Below are 24865 nucleotides of genomic sequence, written 5' to 3'. Positions count from 1 at the left end.
CTCTCTGCTGTCCCATCTCCCCCCTGCCATCTTTGATTATCTCTCCTCTTTCTCGGCCCACCTCCCATCACTCAAATCTATTGTAACATCCATCCATTTCATGTCCCAGCTCCACATCTGTCCTCTCATGTTTGTTTGTTTCAATCGCTTTGTGGCACTCTCTGTTGGTAGTATTGATGTTTCCCCTCGAGGCAGTGCTGTGGTCCACTCAGATGCAGTTGTAGTACAGTTTGCAACTCTCCCTCGGCCCGTCTCTCTCTCCGTTTCGCAGAGCCGATTTGTCCTATCGTTGGCAGTAAAGAGGCTTTGTGTCGCGCTAACGAGATCAAAGCTCATTTAGGACAGGGCATTAACCAGACTGATCGCTTTAACGGGCCAGAGTAAAGGCAGGGGGTCAGGCCAGGGGGTAGATATGAGTGGACAGGTCACTGAGATAAGTTATTATCAGTGGTGAATTTTGGTTTCAGAAAGCTCACCACAAGCAGTGTTCATTACGCTGATTGTTGCTTGTTTATGTAGAACAAATGCACTTGCATGAGCTTTTTTAGTCTGTCCATGAGCCCAATGAGAAATTTAGTCTGGTTGGTTGCTAATGGAAATGCGCTGCTGCCAACAGTCAACTCCCGACCACTCGCTTTAAAAAACAGGCATTAAAGGATTCTCTGGAGAGCTGTTTGCATTTTTCCTTGTTGGTGGAAGTAAATTGCACCCAAAATTATAAATAGTTTTGTCTGTAGTTTCTAATCTAATTCTCTGGGATATTTTGTTTCCGTTAAATCTAAGCTCAAACTGTATTTTTTTTTTTTTTTTTACTATGAAAGTCAAAACTAAATCAGTGACTTTTTTTTAATAATTGATTACTATAATAATGTATTAAGTAAACATATGAAGCAGTGGCTGTATACAGTTGTATAAATGTGAAAATGTGCTTTCATTAGTTTTGTATATTTGAATATAATGTGACTAGTCAGTCCGTAGGACACCACTTTGGTCTTTCTGATAGACATTTGTCATTGTTGTTGACATTTATTTGGACTAAAGCTGCAGACAGACCGCCTCCGGCGAAAACGCATCTCAGTGCACCAAATGTCCGGCTGGTTGGGTGATATTCTGCCAGTTGGGCAGTGCTTGTTTTTGGCTCGTCTGTTTTCAGAAACGTTCTCCTATTACAGCTAAACTGTGCACTAAAATATGTTCTGGAGAACATTTGTGATGAGAAATGGGCAATTCGGTAACAGAAGCTTGAGTCCCGTTTGATCAGTGCTGCCTAGTGTTACAGTTTGGTCTGAGTTCAGTGAGCCTTGTTTGTTGGTCTGGACAAACTAATTTTCATAAAGTTGAGGTAGAGTCGTGTTTATGCAAATATTGTTATGGCGAACAGTCAGTCAACTTGCTGTCGCTTATCCATCGTGCTCTGTGTGGCCGGATCCCCTGCTCTCTATAGAAAATGATTAGAATCTGTCAACTTGACATATGTTGTCGCATTCGTACTGCATGCAGATTTAGACCCTGCAGACTTAATTAGTAGGAGAAGAAATAATTAGTAGGTTAGTTTACAATGAAAATCATTGGTTGGTGTTCCTAATCACTGACTAAGATAGCAAGATAAAATGCTATTGCTGCATTTACAGGTTGCATATATTAGTAGCCTGCACGTACCCGGAGAGCTTTTGTGTAACTATAGTGTCCTTCAGAAGTCAGCAGCCTAAATTATTAACCGAAAGGAAGAAACCTCCATAGAAGGGGGACAGAGTTACGGAGAGGTAGAGGAGGTGGGTCAGGTTGTGTGGTAATATTTGTAACAGAGGGTTGTACCCAATCCTACCTAGTCTCACGTTATGCTCTCTACTGCTGTTTAATGATTGCTGTTAAACTTTGAGCCACTGCACAGCGGTGAAGTCACCCTTGACTTTTGAACTGGCACAGATAATCTAAAAATTCCCCAGACAAAGTTGCTCAACTCATACTCGCTCTCTCTTTCTCTCTCCAATTTAATTCACTATGTTTATTGGCACAGGTGCAACAGATCTATTGCGAAAGCACAAAAGAATAACCAGATTGGAGAAAACAGAGGAAAGGCACCGTTCACAATAGAAGAAAATAGAACAGATCTCTCTCTCCTTCTTTTTACTCTTGTAAAGGACACCGGTTTCAGCTCCTTAACATGACACTCGCATGTTAACTCTCCCTTTATGGTCATCATGTCACCGCTCCCCCACCCTACCCTACAAGCCTCCTCCCCAAGGCTGCCCCCAAACTGTCATATGTGCTCCCATCTCCAGCCACACAGAGTGAAATGTCAATTCAGTGTTTCCCTTACATGGGGTCATTTGTGATGCACTGCCACAGTATTGTCACAGCTGCCACAGTGTCATGAATAATGAAAATTCAGTTGTGATGTATACATATACACATTAAGTTGTGTGTGTGATGCTTTGTCCTTTTTAAGGTCAGACTTCAGCCATGCCTAATACACATCAGAGTACCAGGAGGATCAGTTGATGCTGAGTACTGATGTGACACATTATTAAATTAGTTACTTACACTACTGAGAATCTGAAAACCTCACGTTTATGTGTGTTCTAGTTTAATTAATTAAGCATTGTAACATAATGCATGCCTGTGGTTCACTACAGGCTATTCCACGACAAACTGAAATAATTAGATCCGATGGAAAACAATGAAGCAGCCCGTGCAGCATATTGGTGCAAGTTACAGGGGGGAAAAAATGTACAGACAGCTTCTCACTTTTCACTGAACTCAAACTCTTAAGGTGTGTTCACAAACAACGCAAATTCAATCCTTGCAATGCTTTCCTCGTGCGGGATTTATCACTGGACAACTGCCAAGTGTTCACACACAACACGATAACGCAAATAAACAACCCGCAATTACAGCTGTATGAACCCAAAGTAAACATTTTGCTGTGATTTAATTGCAATAAACGGATCAAACTGATGCCGAAATAACTACAATATGATGCCGATTTGTTAAACATATGAATTCATGCTTTGTCAGGTCTGTCAGCAAGACCACATGACAACAACTTCTAAAATGTTGGTCTTCTGAATAGAGTTCAGATCGATTAGGGCTATGCTAACTTGTTCACAGTAAAGTACAACAATAGCTGGAATAAAGTTACAGACGCATATTTTCTAAACTGACCAGGTAGTTCAACTTCCTCGCTTCCATTTCTCCAAGCAATGTCCAGTTTTTATATAAATATGAAGTAGTAGTTCAACAGTGCTCTGGTTGCCAACTGACGCTAACAACAACAGTGGAACCGGAAATGCCCTCAAGCTTGCTGCTGAGAAGCGTGAGTGAAGACAACGTTGTAATCCCAAAAACTAAAGTAAAAAGCTAATTTAACAGAAGCAGTTAACTCCGAGCTCCTCCCGCAAGTTAACGGCATAGTTGCCAGAGCATAATCCGGACCAACTACGGGTGTTTATTTGTCCAAAAGCTGCAGCACTCCTCCCGGCTCGTTCTTCTACACTTCCCCGTAGTTTAGCAGCTCTCCATCAGCCAGCGGCATGTCACTGCCCCGCTCTCTCTGGTCCTCTCCAAACAACGCTCTGAAGCCGTCGGCGACGTCCCCTCTCACTGCTGATAGGCTTTCGCAACATAGCGTCATGAGAATTTCTCGCTCAGTTGAAAAATTTGAACTGGAGCAAACCAGCGAATGTCAAAACAAACGCATCTTCCGCACTGCCTGGAGCGAATTCGCATGAATTCACATCTTTGCGTTGACTTTATATCTAATGAAGCCACGCTAAACGCTGGATTCACTTTCAGTGTGAACGCACCATTAAAGGTTCAATGTGTAAGAATTAAGGCTGCTCTCCACCTGTCAAATTCATACCAAACAAGTAGTGGGCAGCATATCCCATATCGGGTCATAACTGCTGTTAGCTCAGTTAGTCATGCAGCTAACTTAGCGGTCCTATTAGCTGACCAGAGCTGGAGCCGGTGAGCGGGCAAGGGAACCGGGCTCAGCAGCCTCTTAGTGAGCACTGCCGGACCGGGACCAAACGCAGCCTCCGAGAGCAAGAGAGGCCAGTTTGATGACAGGGAATACAGTACCGAGGCACCATACAGGACTCTGACTCCGGGGATGTCCAAGCTACAGCGGGTTCTCAAGCTAACAGAGCTTGTATAGTGTAGCAAACTCACTGCTTGCACACTTCTCCCAGCTAAAACTGTCAGGGGGGGAGACCTGTGCTATACTATCATACTATCGCTGCTTGAGGTACAATGTGGTATTTTGAGACAGGATGGGCCGGGGCTAGCTAGTTAGCATGGTAACTTCAGTTGATCTTATTTTTGCAACATAACACATACACATCTTTTGCGTAATGTCAGAACTTTTACTTCTTCACAGTCTGTTGATAACACAAGTTCATTCTTTATAATTTTTTTAATAAAATTTCTGGCAAAATCATACACATTGTACATTTTTAAGCACCATAAAATAATGTCATTAAATACAGTGGAAACCACTTGTAGTGATCATTGTAACAGTGATCAACTGCTTATATGGCTCAAATTGCTTGGGGCAGAATCCTTCCTATACAAATGCTGTTTAAATAATTCACTTGTAGTAATTTAACTTGTCTGCTTACAGTGTTCATTTTGGCTCTTTTCACATATGAGGAAAAATCTGAATATTTTCCGAACAAATTTGTTTTCAAACTCTAGTACCAGTTGGACATTGATAGCCTAGAATTTTTTTTTTTTTTGGGGGGGGTAAAAGTGTAGAAATGAACTGAAACCACCACCAAGCTGTAGATCAGTAGCCTATTTGCACTATTGACTTTACAGTTTTTGGCTATAGATTAATTATAGCTATGTTCTGTATACAATACTGTATTACTCTATAGTGTATTTAAATAACCGGTATACATAACACTGTAATTTAATTTGTACTACTATTATTAATTTGAAACAGCTGCACGGTATTTTGAAACAGTAAATTCAGTAAATAGCAAAGCTGTTTCAGTACTTTGCAATTGTCAATTAGAAATACATGAGAAATAAGCACGAGAAATAAGAAAAAAGAAAAAAAATTTGGTTATAATAATCATCTGCTTATAGTGATCAGTATGACTCTGACAGCCGTCATCACTATAAGAGGTTTCTACTGGAAATAAAGCACTTGTAGTTAATGATTAATTACTGGCATTGAAGTTAAACATCACAGATTAAGATATTAATTCCATTTATGGCAAATTACTTACACGTACAAAGGCGCTATATTGAGCTGTATTTTGTAGTTCTTTCAAGCTTAGTTTTAGATCTGGCTACTTAACTGCCGTATGCATACATATGCAAAATAAAGCAATGAAACCACAACACATCTGTGTTCACTCAGGACTACAATATTAATAGGATGGTGGTAATAGACCAGGTTTCACAATTGCAATAGCAGTATTTTTTTTTTTTAATTTTATTTCTAATTAGGGATGCACTGTATGTTTGGCCACCGAAATTAATCGGCCGAAAATGGCAAAAAAGCACCTTTGGTGTTCGCTGCTGAATTGTCTCCTAGCACATCCACTCCATCTGTGGCTGACTTCTTAGAAAAGTCAACAAACGGTCTGACCCCCTTTGAGTGTTTTTGTCACTCGTTTTTGAGAAGGCTAATAAACTAGCCGCACCTAAATTTGGAGTGCACACACATTAAAGCCTTTATGGTAAATCCACTGAAACGGACCAGTGCGAGCTGACAGGCAGGTTAGCGACTTTATCCTGTCATTTTCTTTCCTTAAAAAGACAAGTGTTGCAGTATGACAGTCCTACCTGAAGAGCGGCTGTGTAGTCTTCATGTTACGCCATACGAGAACCACATACAACATAATTTATAAAATTGGGTCTGACCTGATGAATTTAGCATGAGGATACACATGTGACAATGTCCGGTTTTCAAAATAAGGTGTCTATACAATATGGAAATAAGATTAATTGGATTATATTCACAGAAAGTATAAAACATATTACATGTTTCCATTAAAAGTAAATGGACACATGTAATTTACTGTACCAGACCCCCTTGGGCCTCGGACCCACCCACTATAGTCTCTCCAAATCCTGTGGGAAACACTGAGTAGAAAGCACATTTTGACTATTTAATTTATAAAATGGTAACAAAAAATGCAAAATAAATGGAAAAAATGTGAATGTTCTTTGTTAGGTATTCGGTATTCTGCAAATTGTTTCATTGTGTTCGGCTTCGGCCAAGATTTTTAATTTCGCTGCATCCCTATTTCTAATACTTAATTTTTGCTTAAACTGACATTTTGAAAGTGCTCATCCACATTGAATTTCTGAAAGTGTTTTCTGAAGGCTCAGGACTGGAATAAGAACACACGCACAACAAGAACAGTTGTGTACACATGTGATTTATATAAAATAACTGAATGCATCATAATGCAGTTGTACTTTTTATCATGATGTGCTGTGGTTACGGTGTAAATGCGTGTGGATGGAGTCAGCAGAGGATTTGACCCTTCGACAGACATAATGGTGCTACCACATGCGTGGATGTCGTGCATAATTAGTTAAGTGTTGTGTACATATATATTACAATCATAACCTTCAAATTGTTCACGTTTGTGATAAAAGTCGAGGCAATCACTAATGTGCAATTTGTGATTTAACAAACACTACTGACTTCAAAACACAACAGAATGGCCCAAGCAGAGGCGATTGTGTGCTACTGCATGCACCTGTATGTAACTATGAAGAGGGTCCACACATCAGCACCTGCATAATTCTCAACTCCAGGTCACCTGTTGTTAATAGCAGGCCACACAGTCTGAGAATAGGAGACGGTGAGAAATAAATCCATCCAGCAAACAGCCCGGAGCCACAGGTTTTGTTACTGTCGGATTGGAAAAAATAACTTGTATCCAGTTCATTTCAAGGTTATTATAGTTTTTCATTAGGTTTTTTTATATATATATTTTGTTTTTTAATTTTTGTTTTGAATTCCAATTTAGTTTTAATTAGTTTCAGTGTTAGTTTTAGTCGTTGTCGCTGCAGGATGCCAAAGTCAAGTTTTTTCACAAAACACTAAAATACAAGTATAATCCTTAGAAATAATGCAAGTATGTGAAAAAGGACACCCTATTTTAAGCTATCTGAAGCTGGTACATAGGGGCCCAAACAATAAGCAAATATATATATTTGAAGTACTAACACATCGTCTAAATAAATACTACAAATAAATGAAGCACATGTTATCGAACGTATAATTTCTAACCTACATACAGAAAACCCTAAGAGCAAACTACCCTAATCCTACTACCCAGTGGTCCCAAGAAATTCATTACATCAGTCTCTAGCTGGGTGAAATACAATAAATGGAGGTGAAATACAATTGATGGACAGCTAAGACATTGGAAGATAGTGGAGGAACCCCTTGCAGTAAATATAATAACCGGTGCAAGAGCTCACAATCAATGGGGTAAGGGGCAAGTTTATTCCACACTAATAAACTAAGCCACACCATCAGAACAAAACAAGGAAAAGAAAACCACCAAGACAGGGACTCACTGCCCGCAACCCAAACTAAACACAACTTTACACAGTTGTTTTATTCATATTATTTTAGACACATGTATGTATAAAAGATAATAGAAAACATTGTTCAAATCATACTGACTACGCAGCCGATCCCTACCTGGGTCTCCCCGACTAAGTTAGCCTACCCATAACGTTACATGGGGCTCTCCTCGTAACAGCGGTCGCCACCTGCTACGCTGCGGCCAGACGCCGCCCTGACCCTGGGCTCTCTTGGGCAGGACAGCCACACAACATGCAGCGTGCCAGTTCTTCATGCGGAGGACAAAATCATAACACACCCACGGCTCACAAGCAGGTGCCTATCGACTAATCCCTGCGCGCACCCCTGAACTGCCGATCCGGCCAGTTCCACCGGCTTCATAACCCCTGGAAATGTAGGCTTATTTAGGTCATATGAAATAAATAAAAACATTTAGTTAGTTTTGCAAACCTAAAATACAGTTTTAGTTTATCGTGTTTTTGTAAAGCCTCGTTTTTATTTTTATATCAGTTAATGACAATGTTTTTTCACTTCTAGTTTTCGTTATTTCATTCTTTATTCTTCATTAACGATAATAACCTTGGTTCATACGAGAGTGTTCTAGGACACTTTTTAGAAAGAACATAAACTGTTATTAAAAAATACAAACAAGAAAAACAAAACAAAAATGGGAAGCTGTAGCTATCATATTCTGTTGCCACATTTTGTTCTGCGTGGTCTGAAAAAAAGTGCAGTCAGAAGCCTTCCGTTTTAAGGGAGACAATAACTCTTGGCAAACTACCGTCCCTGTTGGTTGTCTTTGTCTGTCTTTATGTCCCAGAATATCGACTATCTCAGTTGCATTTGTCATTCTTAGCCTCGTCATTTGGCTTTGATATGCCTTTTGGAGCATATCGCATTGACAAAGCTCATCCTTCACTTTTCTGCCCGTTGCCCTCCGGCCCGTTGTGTTAATACCTTCTCCTTCAGTTTCTGCATTTTACAGTGGCTCTGTTTGATCCTCTCAGTGTGGCTCGTTTTTTGCCGCTCACTTATGATTTGTTGACGTCATTGAGTTTTGAGGTTTCTGGTGATATTGGGGCAAAGATTGCAAAGAATCCCCTGCAGGCGTCACTTGGTGAATGATTGGTTTACCGTGTCTCACACCCTGTGATGTTTGTGAGGCCATTTAAAAGTACTGTTTCTGGCTTGTAAATCTCCATCACACCTTATGTAAAACGCAGGACTTTGTCAGAACCATAGTACTCTGCAGTCATTTGTGTGGCATTTTAAAAGCTTTTGGGTAATCATGTGCTTGTGGTTGCAGGCAGGATTTTTCTTACATTTGGTGATATGATTGAGGCCGTAAGAAAGCCAAACATTGGGGCAGTCCACCTCCTCAGGCTGTTCTGTTAGGGATCACTGGATGCCTGCAGCAGCCCCCTTAATTACCCCGCTCCCCTCCTCCCTCTGTCCCCCTCCCCTCTCACCATCTGTTGACCTCATGTGGTTTTGCCTTCCTTCACCTCTGCTCCTCCTTTTTCTTCCCCGTCTCTTACCCGTTTGCTCCAGCAACTCCCCAACTTCTTTCCTTCTCCTAAAATAGCATGTCAGAGAGAGAGAAAATAAACAAGAGAGACGCCCTTTAGTTTAGCCCTCCACAGAGTCGGAGCGGGGGACACAAAGAGAGAGAGAGAGTGTGTGTGTTTATGTGTGCGTGTGACTGGTTTTTTTTGCTGATCCCTGCCAGTGCAGTCTGAAGCTCACACAGTCAGCCAGCCGGCGCCTTCAAAGCTCCTCCTCGCTCACAAACTATATGCCATTAAATTAATGGAAACTTGCAAAAGTACTGTGCGAAACGCCCTGGCTTTCAACGTGGACACGCTTAGTGCTGCACGCTGAGTTCATTTTTATTTATTTAAAAGTATGGCAGGCATAAATGTGCGTGCCTTTTGTGTACCTTTTCAAGACACGCAGATATGTAAGGCTAAAAGAGTGTGTCTTTGTGTGTGTGCTTTAGTGAGTAAGAGTAAACAAGAGTCTCTGAAAAACTAGGTATCATGTTCAGACCCCCAAGCCGTTCCCCCACCCCTTAAGAAAATATAAATCACATGGCATTCTTCATTTATGACTCATTGTCTCCGTTCGCAAATGTTTTACTGCTTTATATTTTTCTCCCCTTTCTTGGCTTTGGCCGTCTTATTCCCCGCATTCTTCCTCCTCCTGTGTGTGTCTGTCTCTGCCCTTATTTTCATCTTATTCTATTCTTTCTTTTTTCTCCTTCCCCCATCCGTACTCCCTGCTCCCTCCCTCTCCTCTTGCAGACAGATTGATTCCAGATGTTGCTAAACTCTACCCTCTCTCCCTCCTCCTGTTCTTCTACATAAACTCCTCCTCCTCCTTTTTTCTTTCCACACTGTCCAGTGACTATAATTTGATGGTATAATGTTCTTTTAGACATTCCAGTTTTCTTCCCAGTTTTTGTAGCTAGTGCAGCGCCTTCATCCTTACTTTAGTGTTAACTGCAAATGTGATTTAAAATAAGCAGATCGTTAACATTCAGTCACCTGTAATTGAATTATTTTGAAGTAATGGGACAAAATTATCACATTTCGTCAGCTGCTTTGGTGGTCCACCACCACTGAATGAATATAGCACAAATACAAAGTTAAGATCCAGTATTGTGTGGTCTGAAACCCTAATATCAGTTCAGTCCTAGTTGAAATGTAGCACAGTGTTGGGAACTCCCAACATGAATCTCTTTTTATTTAAAATACAGCATTTTCTCATTCCTGTTGCCCGACATTGCCCAAGGCTTTCCAGACAGGAGATTCTGAACAGCCTCGTTATACTACATTTCTATATGTGCCGTGGTGAGAACCAGCAGCTTTTCACACAGTCACTGAATATAAGTCTGTCCATTCTCCTGTAAATGTGGCGCACCAAGGAGAGTGTTCCCCCTGGGGACGAGGCACGAGGGGGAAATTGGTTCCAGATGAAACAGGAAGTGGAGAGTGGAGACAAAGAAAGGGCTGTTTCAGACAGGGGAAAGGGAGGACGGGCCCGAGTCTGAACACAAACACACACACAGAGTCAGAGTTTACTGCCCATGCATCAAAAGGAAAATTTTTCTTTTTCATTCGAACTCATTCTTTACATCTGGGCCATTTTTTTTTTTTTGAAAAACCTCATACCGTCATTCCCCCTTGGCCTCCCTCTATCCCACTCCGTCTAGAAGATTCTTCCTCTTCTCCACTCATCCATACATCATCGCCACATCTGTTTTTGGTCTTAGCCAACATATGTCCAAGCCCCAGTCTCACAAATAGTTGTACTGTGTAAGCTAGCTCTTCTGGGACAGCTTTATTAGCTGTTCATCTGAATGTTTGTACAAACAGCATGTCAGTCTTGCTGTCACCGCACCCCTCTGTCTCTGATGCTTGCCTTTGATTGGCTGGATAAATGCTATCAAGAAGTGATTCTCGCAGGAGGCAGCTCGAGGTCACGGCCAGCAGGTTAACTCTGTTGACACTCTTCAGAAGCCAAATCTGCCCTTCTCATCACTGTGGCATCACACGGCCCACACTCAAGCTGTTTCCTGAGCGTCCAGGCCGAGGGGCAGCACATTTCAAACACTCTGTCTGCTCCTCTGTCCTGAAGATTAAATGTAATGAAAACATCAGCAGTTCTGAAGACTACCATCCCATCCCCCAACACATACATATATGCACACACACACACACACATCTTTCTTTCTTTTACCCCCTCAGACCTTCTCTCCTCCCCCCCGCCCCCTCTTCCCTCATGCCTCGGCATGAGTCTCGCTAGGCGGTCATGTTTTCTCTGCGAGGCATGCCAGCAGGCTAGACTGTGCTGGTGTCATCTCTCTCTCTCTCTCACTGCTGTCAAAATATCACCGTTTGGTTAACTTTCCCCATTGTTCCAGTCCTCCTTCTGCTCCCCCTCTTTGTCTTTCTGTCTATTCTCCCCCCTCCTCTCCCTCCTCACCTTGCTCTGCACCAAATAATGGCTGCTCTTGCCGGGGCAAAATGACACGTCATAGTCAGAGAGAAAAGAGAGGAAGAGAGACAGAGATAATCTAATTAAAAGTAATTACTGAGCAATTAACCACAACACTGGTTTCTGGGGCAGGGTCGATGAGGGATGGGGGGGCTCACCCTCTGCTAGTGGATTTTGATTGGTTAGTCCGGCTGGATATGAGCACTGCGGTAATGGTTCACCAGTCACGGTGACTGTTAACTGTTAACTTAATTCACTCCTCTGTGTTTGTCCCGCGGGGAAGTGTCTTCTGTCCCGGTTTGAACTTCATCCTGTTACTGAGCATAGTAGCACTCTACTAAAGTTTAGATATTGTTTAAGATTTTAAAAATGGTTTGTTGTGGGTTGTGCTTTTAAATTATAGAGACATGTTGTGACAATAATGGGAGACATAATTTTTATTATTTTTAGTCTGAAAACTAGCTAGATGGAGATTTGTGTCTGAGAGTGCATTTTACCCGAAATGTAAAAGTTTCATGTCATGCTGCATCCACTCATTTTTCAAAAGCCCAGCCACTTAAACCGATCTCTCCCCTCCTGTTGTCTCTTGCAGAACAATGAGCCTTTAAATCCCGGTTTCCATGGATACCCACCTCACAGTCAGGTAAGAGATTAGCGACTGCTTGCAAATTTCTGGAACAATAAATAACAAAAAAATTATGTAATGCAGCATCCTTGAGTCACCTGAGATATGCAAATCTTTAACCAACCAAGGCCTCTTTGAACAACCATAAATCAAATGCTGCTCAATCAGTTTTTTTTCTAAAAAAGACTGTATCCTCTGATGTGGAAGACAAGTTTGGGGGGGGGAAAAGTTTTTTTGTATACAGTATAATCAACATCCTTTTAGAAACCACCTCTTGATTCTTGGTGGCCAGGGGAACCTGCTGTTGTCGTCCATCTTGTCCCATAGCAGGTTCTGCGTGGGGCACTTTTTATTTTTCTTCTACTACAAACTATGACAGTGTATAGATGACAGCTGTGAGAAGAGTTGATGAAAGGGAAACCGGTAGCGACTGAGCTTCTCTTTCAAAGGCTCGACCCGAGAGAAATTATGCTATCACCTCCTCTAAACTAAGCTCTGCACACTCTGCGTGCAGCACTGTCTCACAATACCGTTCCTATCCTCTCGCACTTTCTCTCTTTTTATGCCTCTATCCGTCTCCTTCTCATTCTTAGTGTCTCTCCATGCATATTGCTCTCAGTAATGAGTGCCTTATGTGTGCGGCGCAGCGGTGGGGTAGCTGAATATTTTCTTATCTACCTCCAAGCAGCAGTGCACATTGAGCGGCTCAAACCAGCTCAGAACCCGTGTGTGTGTGTGTGTGTGTGTGTGTGCACGCACAAACCCCATTTGAGTGTGCTTATGAGAAAGGCCTCTGTATCTGAGAGCTTGAACGTGTGCGTGCACCTTTGTCTCTGTTTGTGCGTGCGTTTCTTGCTCGTGTTTTTGGATGTGCAGCTCTCTGGCAGTGCCACAGGAGGGGGGTGTTGGTCTGTGAGCCCCCGTCCTCCCTCCCCACATCTCACAACATGGGAGTTTCTCATAGGCCTCATCCCCTCTCATGTAGTCTTATTTTTGTCTTACTCTGCTAGTCTCTCCAATCCTGCTCTCCCACTGGTATCTCCTTTCTTGGGAATACATTTCTCTGAGAGAAAGACTTAAAGAGAATTTGTTGTTCTGGTTAATTGTATGAAGATTTCATCTTCCCTTCTCTTGTGTCCAGTATTCAGTTATTTCTATTTAGGTGTTGACCTGACAACAAAAAAAACTGTGAAAGAGCTCATAGGCAAAAAAGGAATGATGGGATGAGACAGAGAAGTGGAGCAGAGGTGAAACAGAAATGGAAGCATGTTATTTAAGATGGCTTGCCTGCAGGGCACAAAATCATACAATAGTCAGCCGCAGAGCGAGAGTAGACTCATATTCCAGTCTTGGCCCTTGCCTTCCTTCATCTGCTTGTAAGACAAATACCTGTACAGAGAACACTTGTGATCTGTCATCTGTTAAATTCAGAGCCTACGCACGCTGCTGCATTTGTTTTATAAATGATTTAAAACTCTTCCCTGCTAATGCATTCTGCCCTTGAGCACACACATTAGGAGTCTCCAGCACACTAGCTTGCTGGTTATCATGCAAATGCAGCTAGCCAAGCCTAGCTTAGCTGGATTGGCTTGTTCATTGCTGCAGTACATTTGTCTTGGTAATTCTCTCTCTCTCTAATGTTATGCACGCGTGTTTGAAGTGCCTGTAGGTCTGCTTGTGTCAATATGAGTGTGTTAAACGGTGACAGGCTCCTGTGGGTGCCTGCTGCTGCACACAGTGAGAGGTGTGTGTGTGTGTGTGTGTGTGTGAGAGAGAGAATTCTGACCCATGGGGGAATACATGTCAGTCTCCTGCTGTTTAGGTCGCAGTATGATGAGGGCTAACATACACACAAAAAAAAAGCCAGAGAGGCTACACAGCTAAGCATTTTTTTATTTAGCAATATTGTTTTAAAATGTAATTGCAGGTCATAACCTTTCCTTGGATGATTGCAATTCTCCTCCAAAGATTCTTGATTATTCCTATAGAAAAGTTTAGCCTGAGCTATTGATTAGCTGTAGATGCTATTTGAAGGCGCAGGCCTTTGTTTGAATTAGCAGATGAGTGTGGGATGGATATAGCTCTTTGTTTTAAGTCCTTGTGTGCCTGTGTGCCAACCAAGGTGCAGCAGCATGAATATGATCACAGCACATCTTTGTGTACGTTATGTCCATGTGTTTGTGTGTGACTGCATGTGTTTATCACCGTGTTCAGTCTGTGAGCTTAATCCTCAGATCATCCCCTATTCATCCTCTCATCCTCTTCACTTACAGCCCCTAATCCTGTCATCCCTCGCTCTTTTTTTCCACCCAGCCCGTTTATCCATTTATCTCTCTATCCCGTTATCTCTCACTCGCACCCACTGCACCCCATTCCAGCCCACTTCCCTTCGTTTGCCCCTTTTCCCCCCGCCACTTCCAATCACTTATCTTGCCCTCCCTTCATCCCTGCGGACCCAGTTCTAGCCAGACTCAGCAGATGTCTGAAAGCTTGGCATCAGGGCTTTTTTTCCGCAGAGTTGAGTCCCTCCCCATATGAAAATGCGGTGCAAGGAACTGCATTCTCATCTCTGCAAATTAAGCGCCTTAGAACAATACTGTGGTGGGAAGTGAGGTTACTGAGCCCGAGCCAGAAGAAAAAGGCGCAATGCAGCGTAAGACAGATTCATGTTCAGGTTGAGGTTTAGATACTGGAATCTGGGGCTGGCGCTCCCTCAGTTTTGTGAGACTTCCATCTGTGTGATGAAGGCAGCTGCAGCAGAGAGATGGTGATCTAGGAGCCTACCCACGCAGCCAGCTACCTAGCTGTCTACCGACTGGCCTACCTACCGCTGCTTTTTGGAGCTGACAGCCTGCCACGCAATAAATAAATCATCAAAAAAAGCTGCAATGCAGTGGGGGTCGCGTTCGTGTTCTGTACTCTCAGGCAGCCAGTGCGTGGATAGAAGACAGCATCTTCTTCCTTCCTGTTCCTTTTCTCTCTCCAGGGGTTTTGAGGAGGCAGCAACAACAGCTTTCTCCATCTAGACACAGGGTTAGATAGCTACATGGAAGGATGGATGCCTTGATGGATAGGAGGGTTTGAGGCTGAGAGGGAGGGAAAGTTTTAAAAGAGGGGCGGGAACAAGAGGAAGCAAGGGGGAGCAGCAGGACGTGTAACACGAGTGTGTGTGTGTGTGTGTGTGTGTGAATGACAGACGCAGAGCAAAGAGAAGAGAGAGAAAGGACGCGAGAAGAGACTCAGGCTGTCAGGAGGAGAGAGACAGAAAGGCCCGAGGGGGATCAGAGCAGCGGGGCCGGGGAGACGAAGAAAAGAGAGGCAGAGCAGTGACAGGCAGACGAGGCTTGCGTGCTGGAGAAGTGGAAGAAGGGACGTCGGCAAAGGGAAGGAAGAGGAAGAGGGAGTGAACGAGGGAGAATTTGAATGTGTGAGACAGACGTGGACTGAAGCCATTGTCAGCTCATGGTCTTAGAGCACAGCCAGAGAAAAGGAGGAACAGGAGGAGAAACAGAGACAAGGAGGGAAGGGCAGAGGAGAAGGAACGGAAAAGTGGAGAGCTGGTCAGCAGTTGTTCCTCTAGATCAGACAATGATGGGGCTGTACTACCCAGCAATGCTGCCGGTAAGTTCACTTCTTAAGCTGAGCTGCTATCTGTAAACAAGGTGGTGCACATGTTGAGAACTGCAAGATCAGAACTGGAAAAACAAGAGAGAATATTAATGATTTGTTTTCATTAGTTTAGTTTGGCTTGGTGAGACTGTAATTGGTGTGCTGTTTATGTTGTGGCCCGTTTTGGTTTGCTGTGTCTTGGCCCAGGTGAGGCCTTTGTCAGATAGTTGGCAGGGCATCAGGCTAACAGCAGGGCTTGTCCCTGCAGCTCCGCTCCTTTCACTTTTTAACTCTTTCTGCTCAACTGTCTTTAAATCTTCTGTAAGAAATCATGCTAATAGTTCATTATCTTGGGTCACTGGAGTGGAGACAACAGAGAGACATCAGTCAGATTGTATGCTCATGCAAGGATTTCTGAATGAACATTTTGTGACTATAATAAGGTAGCTACTTAACATCGTAGGATATAATGTTTATACAGTTGATGTGTGGTAGGTTGCTCTTAACATATGGTGGGCGTGTCTGTGCTACTTAAGCTGAGACACAGCCTGAGGATGAGAGCTGTTCCCTGGCTCTGTTCTAGCTTGTCCTGCTCTCTGGTCTTGGGTTCCTTTGGGCCGTAATGGGGGAGGTGGCAGGGAGATGCATGCGGACCGCTGCTTGGTCGCCTGTGTCGACATGCATGTACAGTTGTTCATGCATGCTCCCGCCATGCTGACTGCACACAGTGTCATGTTATATTTTGTGTGTGTGTCATGTCACGTCATGTGCACAGAGAATGGAGGCTGAGATCTGTCAAGCTATTCAACGTTGTCATCCAAGCTGTCCATGCCGTTTAAACTTCATCTGTCACTGGATTGAAGGAGACAGGTGCCAAGGCACAGTTGTTTCTGTGCACACACACGTGCGCACACACACACACGCGGGCGCGGGCGCCTACCAGTTGTTGCTAGTTGAGAATGCTTTACTAACCCCCTATCTTATGGCACACTCAGACGCACATAGTTGCTGTTAATGAATGCACAACAACAACCCTGCATTTGACCGATTCATAGGATAGTCATAGCAGTCACTGCGCTGTTTGTACTTCACTTCAACAGCTTTCTTTATTTGGTCAATGTCTGAAAAGCTACAACAACCTACACCTCTAGTTGTTTGTAGGAGAGGTATATTTTGTTGTTCATGTGCCCCCCCCCCCCCCCCACGCTGCAGGCTAGAGCAGATGTAAGCTAAACACATTATTCCTCTTCAAAGAGAATGGTGCCAAATGGAGGACGGCAGTAGTAACTACAAGTGTGTAAGAGGAGGGTTGGGGGTGGGGGGGTTAGTTTCATGTGGGAATGCACTTTAAAGGTGACACTCCACCAGTCACACTGTCCACTGTAACATTTATGGTACGGCTCTCTATTTTGGGTGACACATTTCTCTACTGCAGCTTACACTGAGTTTTTGTTAAATCCATACTGTAACTTAAAATCTCGCTTGATGGCTCCATTAAAGCTACCAATGTCACTGTATCAAAGTCTATGTAGATGGCTAGTTGTGTAAAATCTGCTAAAACTACGCTGCATGCTTGACCATATCTTGTCCAGAAAAACTGACCTTACCATACTTTAGATTTAGGGCTGGTTGATATATCAAATTAATTAGATTAATTCAAGTTGTATATAATATCTTATTATTATTATGTACAATAGGTTATTTTTAGTTGAAACGTAACATGGTTGATAGCTAGCTACGTTAGCTGTCTTGAGTCACGACAGTCCTGTAAACTGCGGCATGTGTGCACAGCAAGTCCAGGTGGCTAGCTTGTAGTGCATCGGATGTTCGCATTTGCGGGAGGGATAAACTGAAAACGTATTCCTCATAGTCTCCCGCTCTCTTTGGTTTCTCTTTGTTGATGAGGCATGTTCTCTGGTAGCCAGAGGTGAAGCCATGGGAGTTGACTGATCAGTTTGCGGATTCTACTCTTGTCAGTATGTCCCTACATGCCAGGTTGGTAACGCTAGCTAGCAGCTGTCGGCAAACATCAGGCAGATGTCAACAAACAGCAGGAGCAGATCGTATCTGTGCAGAAACTGAGTTAATACTTAGTTGACGTATCTGCTACTGACCATCAATGGCTCTGAAGCATAGCCTGTATTTTTGAATATTCGTAACAATGACAGCCGTGAAGGTGGTGGAGGTCTTCCATTTTTTTGTTTTGCAAATGTTGGCCGAAACATTTTCAGTCATTTTTTAGTCTTGCTGCATTTTGCAGGAATGAAGATCCAGATTTTTCTCCAAACCATATCACCCGGACCTACTTCAATTTCCATCTTAATATTATTCAGAGTGATAAATCGGCTTACTCAGCCACTTACTTGACGACACCTCCAGTGAATATATCAGATATGTTTGATTGTGTTTGAGATGTTCCAGACAGGGTGTGATCTTGGGACAGTGGGGACCCTTTCACTGTGGGAGTGGGTCGGGGGTGGACATGGCTCCACAATGAGTCTGCTGATGTGTCGATTCTGAAAACTCGTCTTTCTAATTGTCTAGTCGGCGTCATCACTGCAGCAGGATGGCGCACAAGCATTAAATGTGGACATTTTTATTTCTGTTTTTTTCACAGTTCAACAAAAATATGCCTGCATAACTGGTTATCTGACAACATGTGTGCACATTCAGCTCACTTCTCATTTTCCCTTCATATCTACATGTCCCTCTGTGTGTATTTGTAGATGTCCAGAGGTGTTGTATCATCCCTCTAACCCTCCTGCTTATTGCTGAGCCCATCAGGAAGGGTGTCAAGCCAAGCCCCTGTTACTCTGAGTAGCATCTGAGTATTTAGGCTGCCTAACTGTTCCACCTCCCATAGTTTCTCCACAAGACTGCTTGGTTAGCCAGCGTACGACAACAGGCCCTCAAGGAATTTGCAAGGGATCCACACCCAATTCTGTTACCCTCAGGGCTCTGTGCGCACGTCTGTTTGCGGGAGTGTAGCTGGGTTTATGGGTATTTCATTGTGTGGAGCAATTCTCACATTAGAAAGTGACAGATAACGCGGGCTTTCCCATCTCACAAACGGAAACACAGTCTCACCTGTTACCACAGATTAAGCACTAGACACAAAGTGCAGAGTCCTCAGTATTGGTGGCCAAATGCACTGTGTGACACTTCTCTACCTCAGGGTTAACTGTTCTCCCTCTGCCCATACAGCCATGATGATATTGTCCAACACTAATGCTGCTCTAACTGCTGCTACCCGAGGCTGTATGCAGTGGGTTGAGGTGTGAAAACACTCCGCATGTTACCTCGCACCAAAGCGCACATACATACACACAGAAAGGCGCATTGCAAGCGATGCACATATGTAGTGCAGTAGAGCCCTAAATGTATGCAGTATCTCCCAGGTTACCTACTCCTGCATGACAAACAGTACTGTAATGTTGTACCTGTGCACACACTGTACCCCAGCTTACATTGCAGCAGTAAGTCACTGCAGTTGGGTTTTTAAATTTAAACTCCTTCTGCATAAGTCGTGGCAGCAGTGGACAAATTCCCTACTCAGAATGAGTAATGCAGGATTTTACTAAACAGTTCTTCTTGTGGATGGAATAAAACAGTTGGAAGTGGCAGCGCAGCAAACCATGTTCTGCACTGGGTTGATTCGCATATTTCCATTGTTCTTAGTTTAGTATTGGTTTTATGGATTCTTGGTGTTTATAGGGTGAAAAGCTCATTCTGATGTTGCATCCTCTGTAAATCAGTCGGGATTAAAGGTCAGGGGAAACTCCTTGAGTGTAAAAGTCAACTAGTAATTATGTACAACTGACAGGGATGTAAAAATCAAGTCCAAGTAACTGACTGAATTAAGCCTGATGATAAAGAAGAAAACAGTTTTTAATCCATTTAATTTGTATTTCTGTGACGTGTTCTTTAAGCTTGCTTCAGTTGTCACCATCTATGTTTTCTCAACTAACTGATGTATCGTTTTGCCTGTAAAATAGCGAAAAATGCCAGTTCATCCTCAGCACTGCTCCACTGATAGTTTATTTCAGTTTACCATTTTTGTAATTGCTTTTGTATTAATGTAAATTGTCTGCTATGTAGCAGAAGGGAGTTACAAAAGTAAATTTCACTATAAAACTTTTTATATTGTGACAATTAAATGTACCTACCTACCTTATAATTTCTTCCAGCCCAATGTGACTTCTTCAGGTGTCTTGTTTTGTCTGACCAACAGTCCCAAACCCAAAGATTTACAGCTTACTATCATTTATGATGAAGAAAAGTATCACATCCTTATATCTGAAAAGCAGGAACCAGCAAATGTTTGGCATCTTAGCCAAAGCTTTAAAAATTACTAAAACCATAATTTGATCATCAAAATCGTTGCAGAGGAATTTGCTGTTATTCGACTGATGATCTTTTGTTATTCCACAGCTAAGTGATGTTGCTACTGAATACATAACCTATTTTTTTATTAAAAATGTTTTTAAATATTTAAATATCTTTCATCCATGCGTCCTCTGGGTCTGAGCCAGTGAACTACTGATGTGTAATCTCATTGGCCCAAAGTCCGGAAGAAGAGACGGGAGCTTCTGTACAGAGGCAACCGTATAAGGAGATGGGCTGTGGCCTACGCTTTGATGGACATCACAGTGCAGTAGAAGCTTTGAATGACTTAAGGGGCGGGTGCCAGTGGTTTTAAAAGGAAAAAAAAAAATAAGGCTCTCTCTGGCTTTCATCAAGCGTGGCAGACTAGGACGGGGGGTGGGGGGGAGGGAGGCATACCACAGGAAAAGAAAAGACGGATTGCACAGGGAGAAGAAGCTGTAAAGCTGTATTTCTATCTTCGGCCAAGCAACTTTACAGACTCCAAGGTGTTATGAATTTGCATGATTGATGAGCTCCAGTAGCATCATCGCTTGGCTGTTTTATTCTGTGTTGATGGGGCTGGTGTGTGCTTTACCAGAGTGGTTAGAGGCTAAAGTCAGCAGACAGACACAGACGCACGCTTGAAAGGTTTGCTGTGAAAAGGCCTCTCCTCCCCCTCATCCTCGGTGTGTGGAAAAACATATGGTGTCTCAGGTAACACAACTGCTGTGTGTGTGTGTGTGTGTGTGGGTGCGCATGCACAAGGGGAGAGTGAAACAGTACGGATGAATAGGTCCTAGTACAGATGTTCCTTTTTTATTTGTAACATCAGATTGTTGATTTAAAAAGCGTTTCCATTGATACTTGATCTGCTCTGTTTTCAGCTTTGCTCAGATTCCTTTTCATGTGATTATTTTTAATACGAAGCCTAGCTTGTTTAAATGTGTCAGATATTCAGCCAGTTCTGTATCTTCTCTCGCAGCGTCAAAATTCAACTTGGGTTCAGACCAGACATAACTCTAATAGAGCGTGTCATTATTTCCCATAATCCCCTTCCCCCTCCTGTTAGCCCCCCTTTTCTTTTTCCATTATTTCTTTTTTCCTCTCTCCCCTTCTCCTTTTGACTATATGATGCAGCCATGTAGGGCAGTGCTGCTCCTTAGTCAGCGGGTCAGGAATGCCTGTGTGGACTTAAGGGTGTACTGTTTAACTCAACTCTGATCTTAATCCACTGACGGCTCCCATTCATCTGCCTGTTTATTAGCTCATCAGCACGTCCTTTTCGTCATTGATTATACTTGCTTAGCTAAATTATGACAAATGAAAATAACCCACATGTTTAGAAGGACCGCGTCAGTGATCTTTAAACCTCTACAGTTGGAGCCTAAATGTTAAAACACCTTAAAGGTTTTTTTTTTTTTTTTTTTCATATGACGAGTCATATGGGATCATTGTGTAATGGCATCTAGTCCAGTTGGATCAGGCTTGGCAGTGCTGCTTTCCTGGCACCCTGAAGCGGTCTCTGAAAAACACTAGATGATTAGTGTTTATGACATGGCGTCCTCGTTAATGAAATATCTGACTAGCTCTGACTGACTCTCTCATTCAGTGAGACTTAAAGATGTAGATGAGCATCTTGTTAAAAACATGATTAGGTCTAATCTCTGTCTAATCACAAACTTAAACTTGTTGTCACTTTCTTTTCTAACTCTTTTACTCTCTCTCTCCGTTCCCTCTGCCCTGCCATGCCCTGCCTTTCGGTGTGTGTTACTCAGCCCTGGGCAGGGACATGCCTATGGACACACCCTTTAGTGGCTGAATACAGGCTACTGCATGTTTATGAGCTCACATGCTGTGACAAGTACACTTAGGCTTTGCTGTATCCTAGCCCTGGCTGGGCTAAGGCCTAACCAATGAATCCGCTCTTCTTTAAACAGGTTTTGGTGGCTCTGTGTTTATCACTAGGTAACAGAAACTGTAGCGGATGCAAAACACAATCAGCTTTCACACTTTCCTTCCTAACATGCATTCAGCCTTACCACAATGAGAGTGGCAGCGGACAAGTTTCCCAGATTTTTCCATCTTGTATTTGGTCTATGCAGCCTTCTCTGATGCCTCCTCTATCTGTTGGGCCCAGACCCCAGAAGCTGTCTGTCTTGCAGATGGGCCTTTTAGCCTCAGCTGGCGGTTTACAGCCAATGCGGTCGACACTGCAGTGAGCAGTCTGGCTATAGGATTAGAGAAAGAGAGAGAGAGAGAGCAAGCTCGTTTGCTTTGTGGCATCTTAGTTACTCCGTCTAATTAAAAAGGCCGTCTGGAGACCGAGTGTCTCTTGGCTTCACCCAGCCCAGGTCCAGCTCACGGCAGAGACCAGACCAGTTAATGGTGCTGGATGCTGTGTGTCGTTGTGCCTGGCCTGGTGTGGAAGGAGCAGCCATGTGCCCAAACCCACTCCCTTTCTTACCTACTCGTTCTGTATCTCCCTGTCCATCCACGGCATCGCCCTGTCTTTTACACGCTGTCTTTGCTGTGAAGGGATCTTGTGAAACTTAGTCCAGGATGTCCTTGAGCGTGTGAAATGATGGAAGTAAGAAATATTGCAGAGTCACCTCACACACAAACAAGATAAAGGTGTATGCGTTGTAGCAGCAGCACAGCTATATAGAATTTGTAGATGATCCTGCTGCTGATACTGTTGCAACTGTGCTGGAAAAAAAGAACCTGAGGCAACAAAGTCCCAGCTGATACACAGTTATTCTGAATTATAGATGGCCTGCTAAAATAAATCCAAATGTACAGGAGCACAATGCCGCAGTAGCTATAAATGGTTAACGGTTAACATGACAAAGTTAGCAGTATTTATCTCACTGCATGTCCATCCATGCCATAAGCATGTTTGGATCTCAAACCGTGTATCAAGTTTTTTGACTCTTAATAATAGATGTGTTTGCAGTAAATATTTCATGGTCGGCTGACTGAAAACACATGCCTGTCAGAGATATGGAGGTAGAGGGAGGGGGAGAGGATAGCAGGGAGGGAATGGTGGAGTGACTGAGTGGTGAAAGAGAGAAATTTAATAGGCAGAATTTTAGCCCCTCGTTCTACCTTCATCAGGACGCCACAGCCACTGTACGAAACTTTCTGAGTACATATGTTAAGCTGTCTCCTTCTCTTCTCTCCTCTCCGCGCTGCCGCAGGGCTCTCAGGATTCGACAGGAGGACAGGAGGGACTGGTGGCCCCACCCTTTGCAGCGTTCCCCCCTCCACCCCCTCCTCAAAACGGGCTACCAGGGACAGAGTTTGGCCCTGGGGCCATGTTTGGTGCTGGGGGCCAAGGTACAGCAGAAGTAGGGCCTGGTGCCAATGGAGCCACCACCACTACCAACAACAACAACAACGTAAGCACTGTGCGATTTATAAAGCCTTAAGTAGTCGTTTAGCTAGTCTGTCAGATATGTGTGATAGTTTGTGGTAGAAGTATTCACCATGCATCCTCCCAATGCAGAGGAGGGGGGGGTTACAGATGTGAAGGGACTGTAAGATATTTGTCATTTTAATTTGATGTTGGGATGTAGAGATGGCAATGTCGATCGTTCACTCCACCACTTTGATATCTCACTAACTATAAGGTGGATTGCCATAAAATATTTAACAAACATTCATGATCCCCGGGGCATGAATCCTAATGATTTTGATGATCCCTTTTTCCCCACTAGTGCCAGCAGCAGGTGGACATTTTTGTACTTCCAGGAAATTTCTTAAATACTCTTGATTTTGATTGTCATGAAATGTGGAACAGTCAGTGACCTCTCTTACAGGATGAATTTCAACAGCTTTGATGATCTCTTCACTTTACATATAGCTCCACCATCATGTTTTGTCCACTACTGTTTACGACCAAAAACCTACAAAACTATTGACGTTCCCATCAGCACCTGGACTTTGTGTTTGGTACTAATTAGTAAATGTTAGCATTTAAACAAGCTAAATTAAGATAGTGAACAAAGACGCATAATACCTGCTAAACAACAGCATATTAGCAAGCTGACATTAGCGTTTAGCTCAGTGCACTGCTGCTCGACTGCGGTCTCATTATTAAAAATAAATACAAACATAATATTTAATATAACATAAAGCTGAAATTAAAATGATTACATGTTGTTATCAAGACTGTACAAAATAACTGCATTGCACTAATGAACTGAATTGTTTTCATTAGCATTACAATTTAAAAGAAGAAGTGTAGCAGAGCTTTAATTAGCTAAAATAATTAAGCTAACCTCATAAATATATAGCCATTGCATTACCTTTACCTCCATCTCTCTCACCTTCCTCAGTCCTCACCATCTTCTTTTCTCTCTCTCTCCACAGGGAAAGACAGAGGAGGTGTCCCAGGGGGAGGCGGGTGTGCAGTGCGGTACAGGAGGCACAGGAGCAGGAGGATCTGTGGGAGATCCCACAGAGGCCAAAGGGACCCCCAAACGCCTCCACGTCTCAAACATCCCCTTTCGCTTCCGGGACCCTGACCTCAGGCAGATGTTTGGGGTAAGAAGCTGGGAATGTTGTGGGCCTCATTTTTAACTAGATCAATAAATCAGTCTAGACGCCGCGGGTCCTCCACGGAGGGAGCTGGCTCACTTGGGGCGGGGTTTAGAGGCAGACAAAAGAGTCAGACCAACACAAAGGAAAGACACTCATGAGTG

The 24865-nt window shown here is 43.2% G+C and overlaps 1 protein-coding gene across 10 annotated transcripts in view; it reads left to right on the top strand.

The window, feature by feature from the left end:
• Nucleotides 1-24865, top strand: part of LOC123985173 (RNA binding protein fox-1 homolog 2-like) — a 49822-nt gene that overhangs the window by 3247 nt on the left and 21710 nt on the right. For 8 of the 10 annotated variants that reach the window (XR_006828630.1, XR_006828631.1, XM_046072628.1 and 5 more), the window contains exons 2-4: nt 12156-12206; nt 23360-23560; nt 24534-24707. Coding sequence is in view for 8 of the 10 variants with exons in the window: in XM_046072628.1 (XP_045928584.1) it covers nt 12156-12206; nt 23360-23560; nt 24534-24707 (426 nt within the window). In the remaining 2 variants the exon portion in view is untranslated. Of the gene's footprint in view, nt 1-12155; nt 12207-15384; nt 15810-20612; nt 20877-23359; nt 23561-24533; nt 24708-24865 lie in introns of those variants that run through there. The other 2 variants (XM_046072635.1, XM_046072654.1) reach the window with 2 other exon arrangements.

The sequence above is a fragment of the Micropterus dolomieu genome, linkage group LG02 (genome assembly GCF_021292245.1).
Source record: "Micropterus dolomieu isolate WLL.071019.BEF.003 ecotype Adirondacks linkage group LG02, ASM2129224v1, whole genome shotgun sequence".
Classification (NCBI taxonomy): domain Eukaryota; kingdom Metazoa; phylum Chordata; class Actinopteri; order Centrarchiformes; family Centrarchidae; genus Micropterus; species Micropterus dolomieu.
The sequence above is the reverse complement of the archived record's forward strand: the minus strand, read 5'-3'. Positions and strand labels throughout refer to the sequence as shown.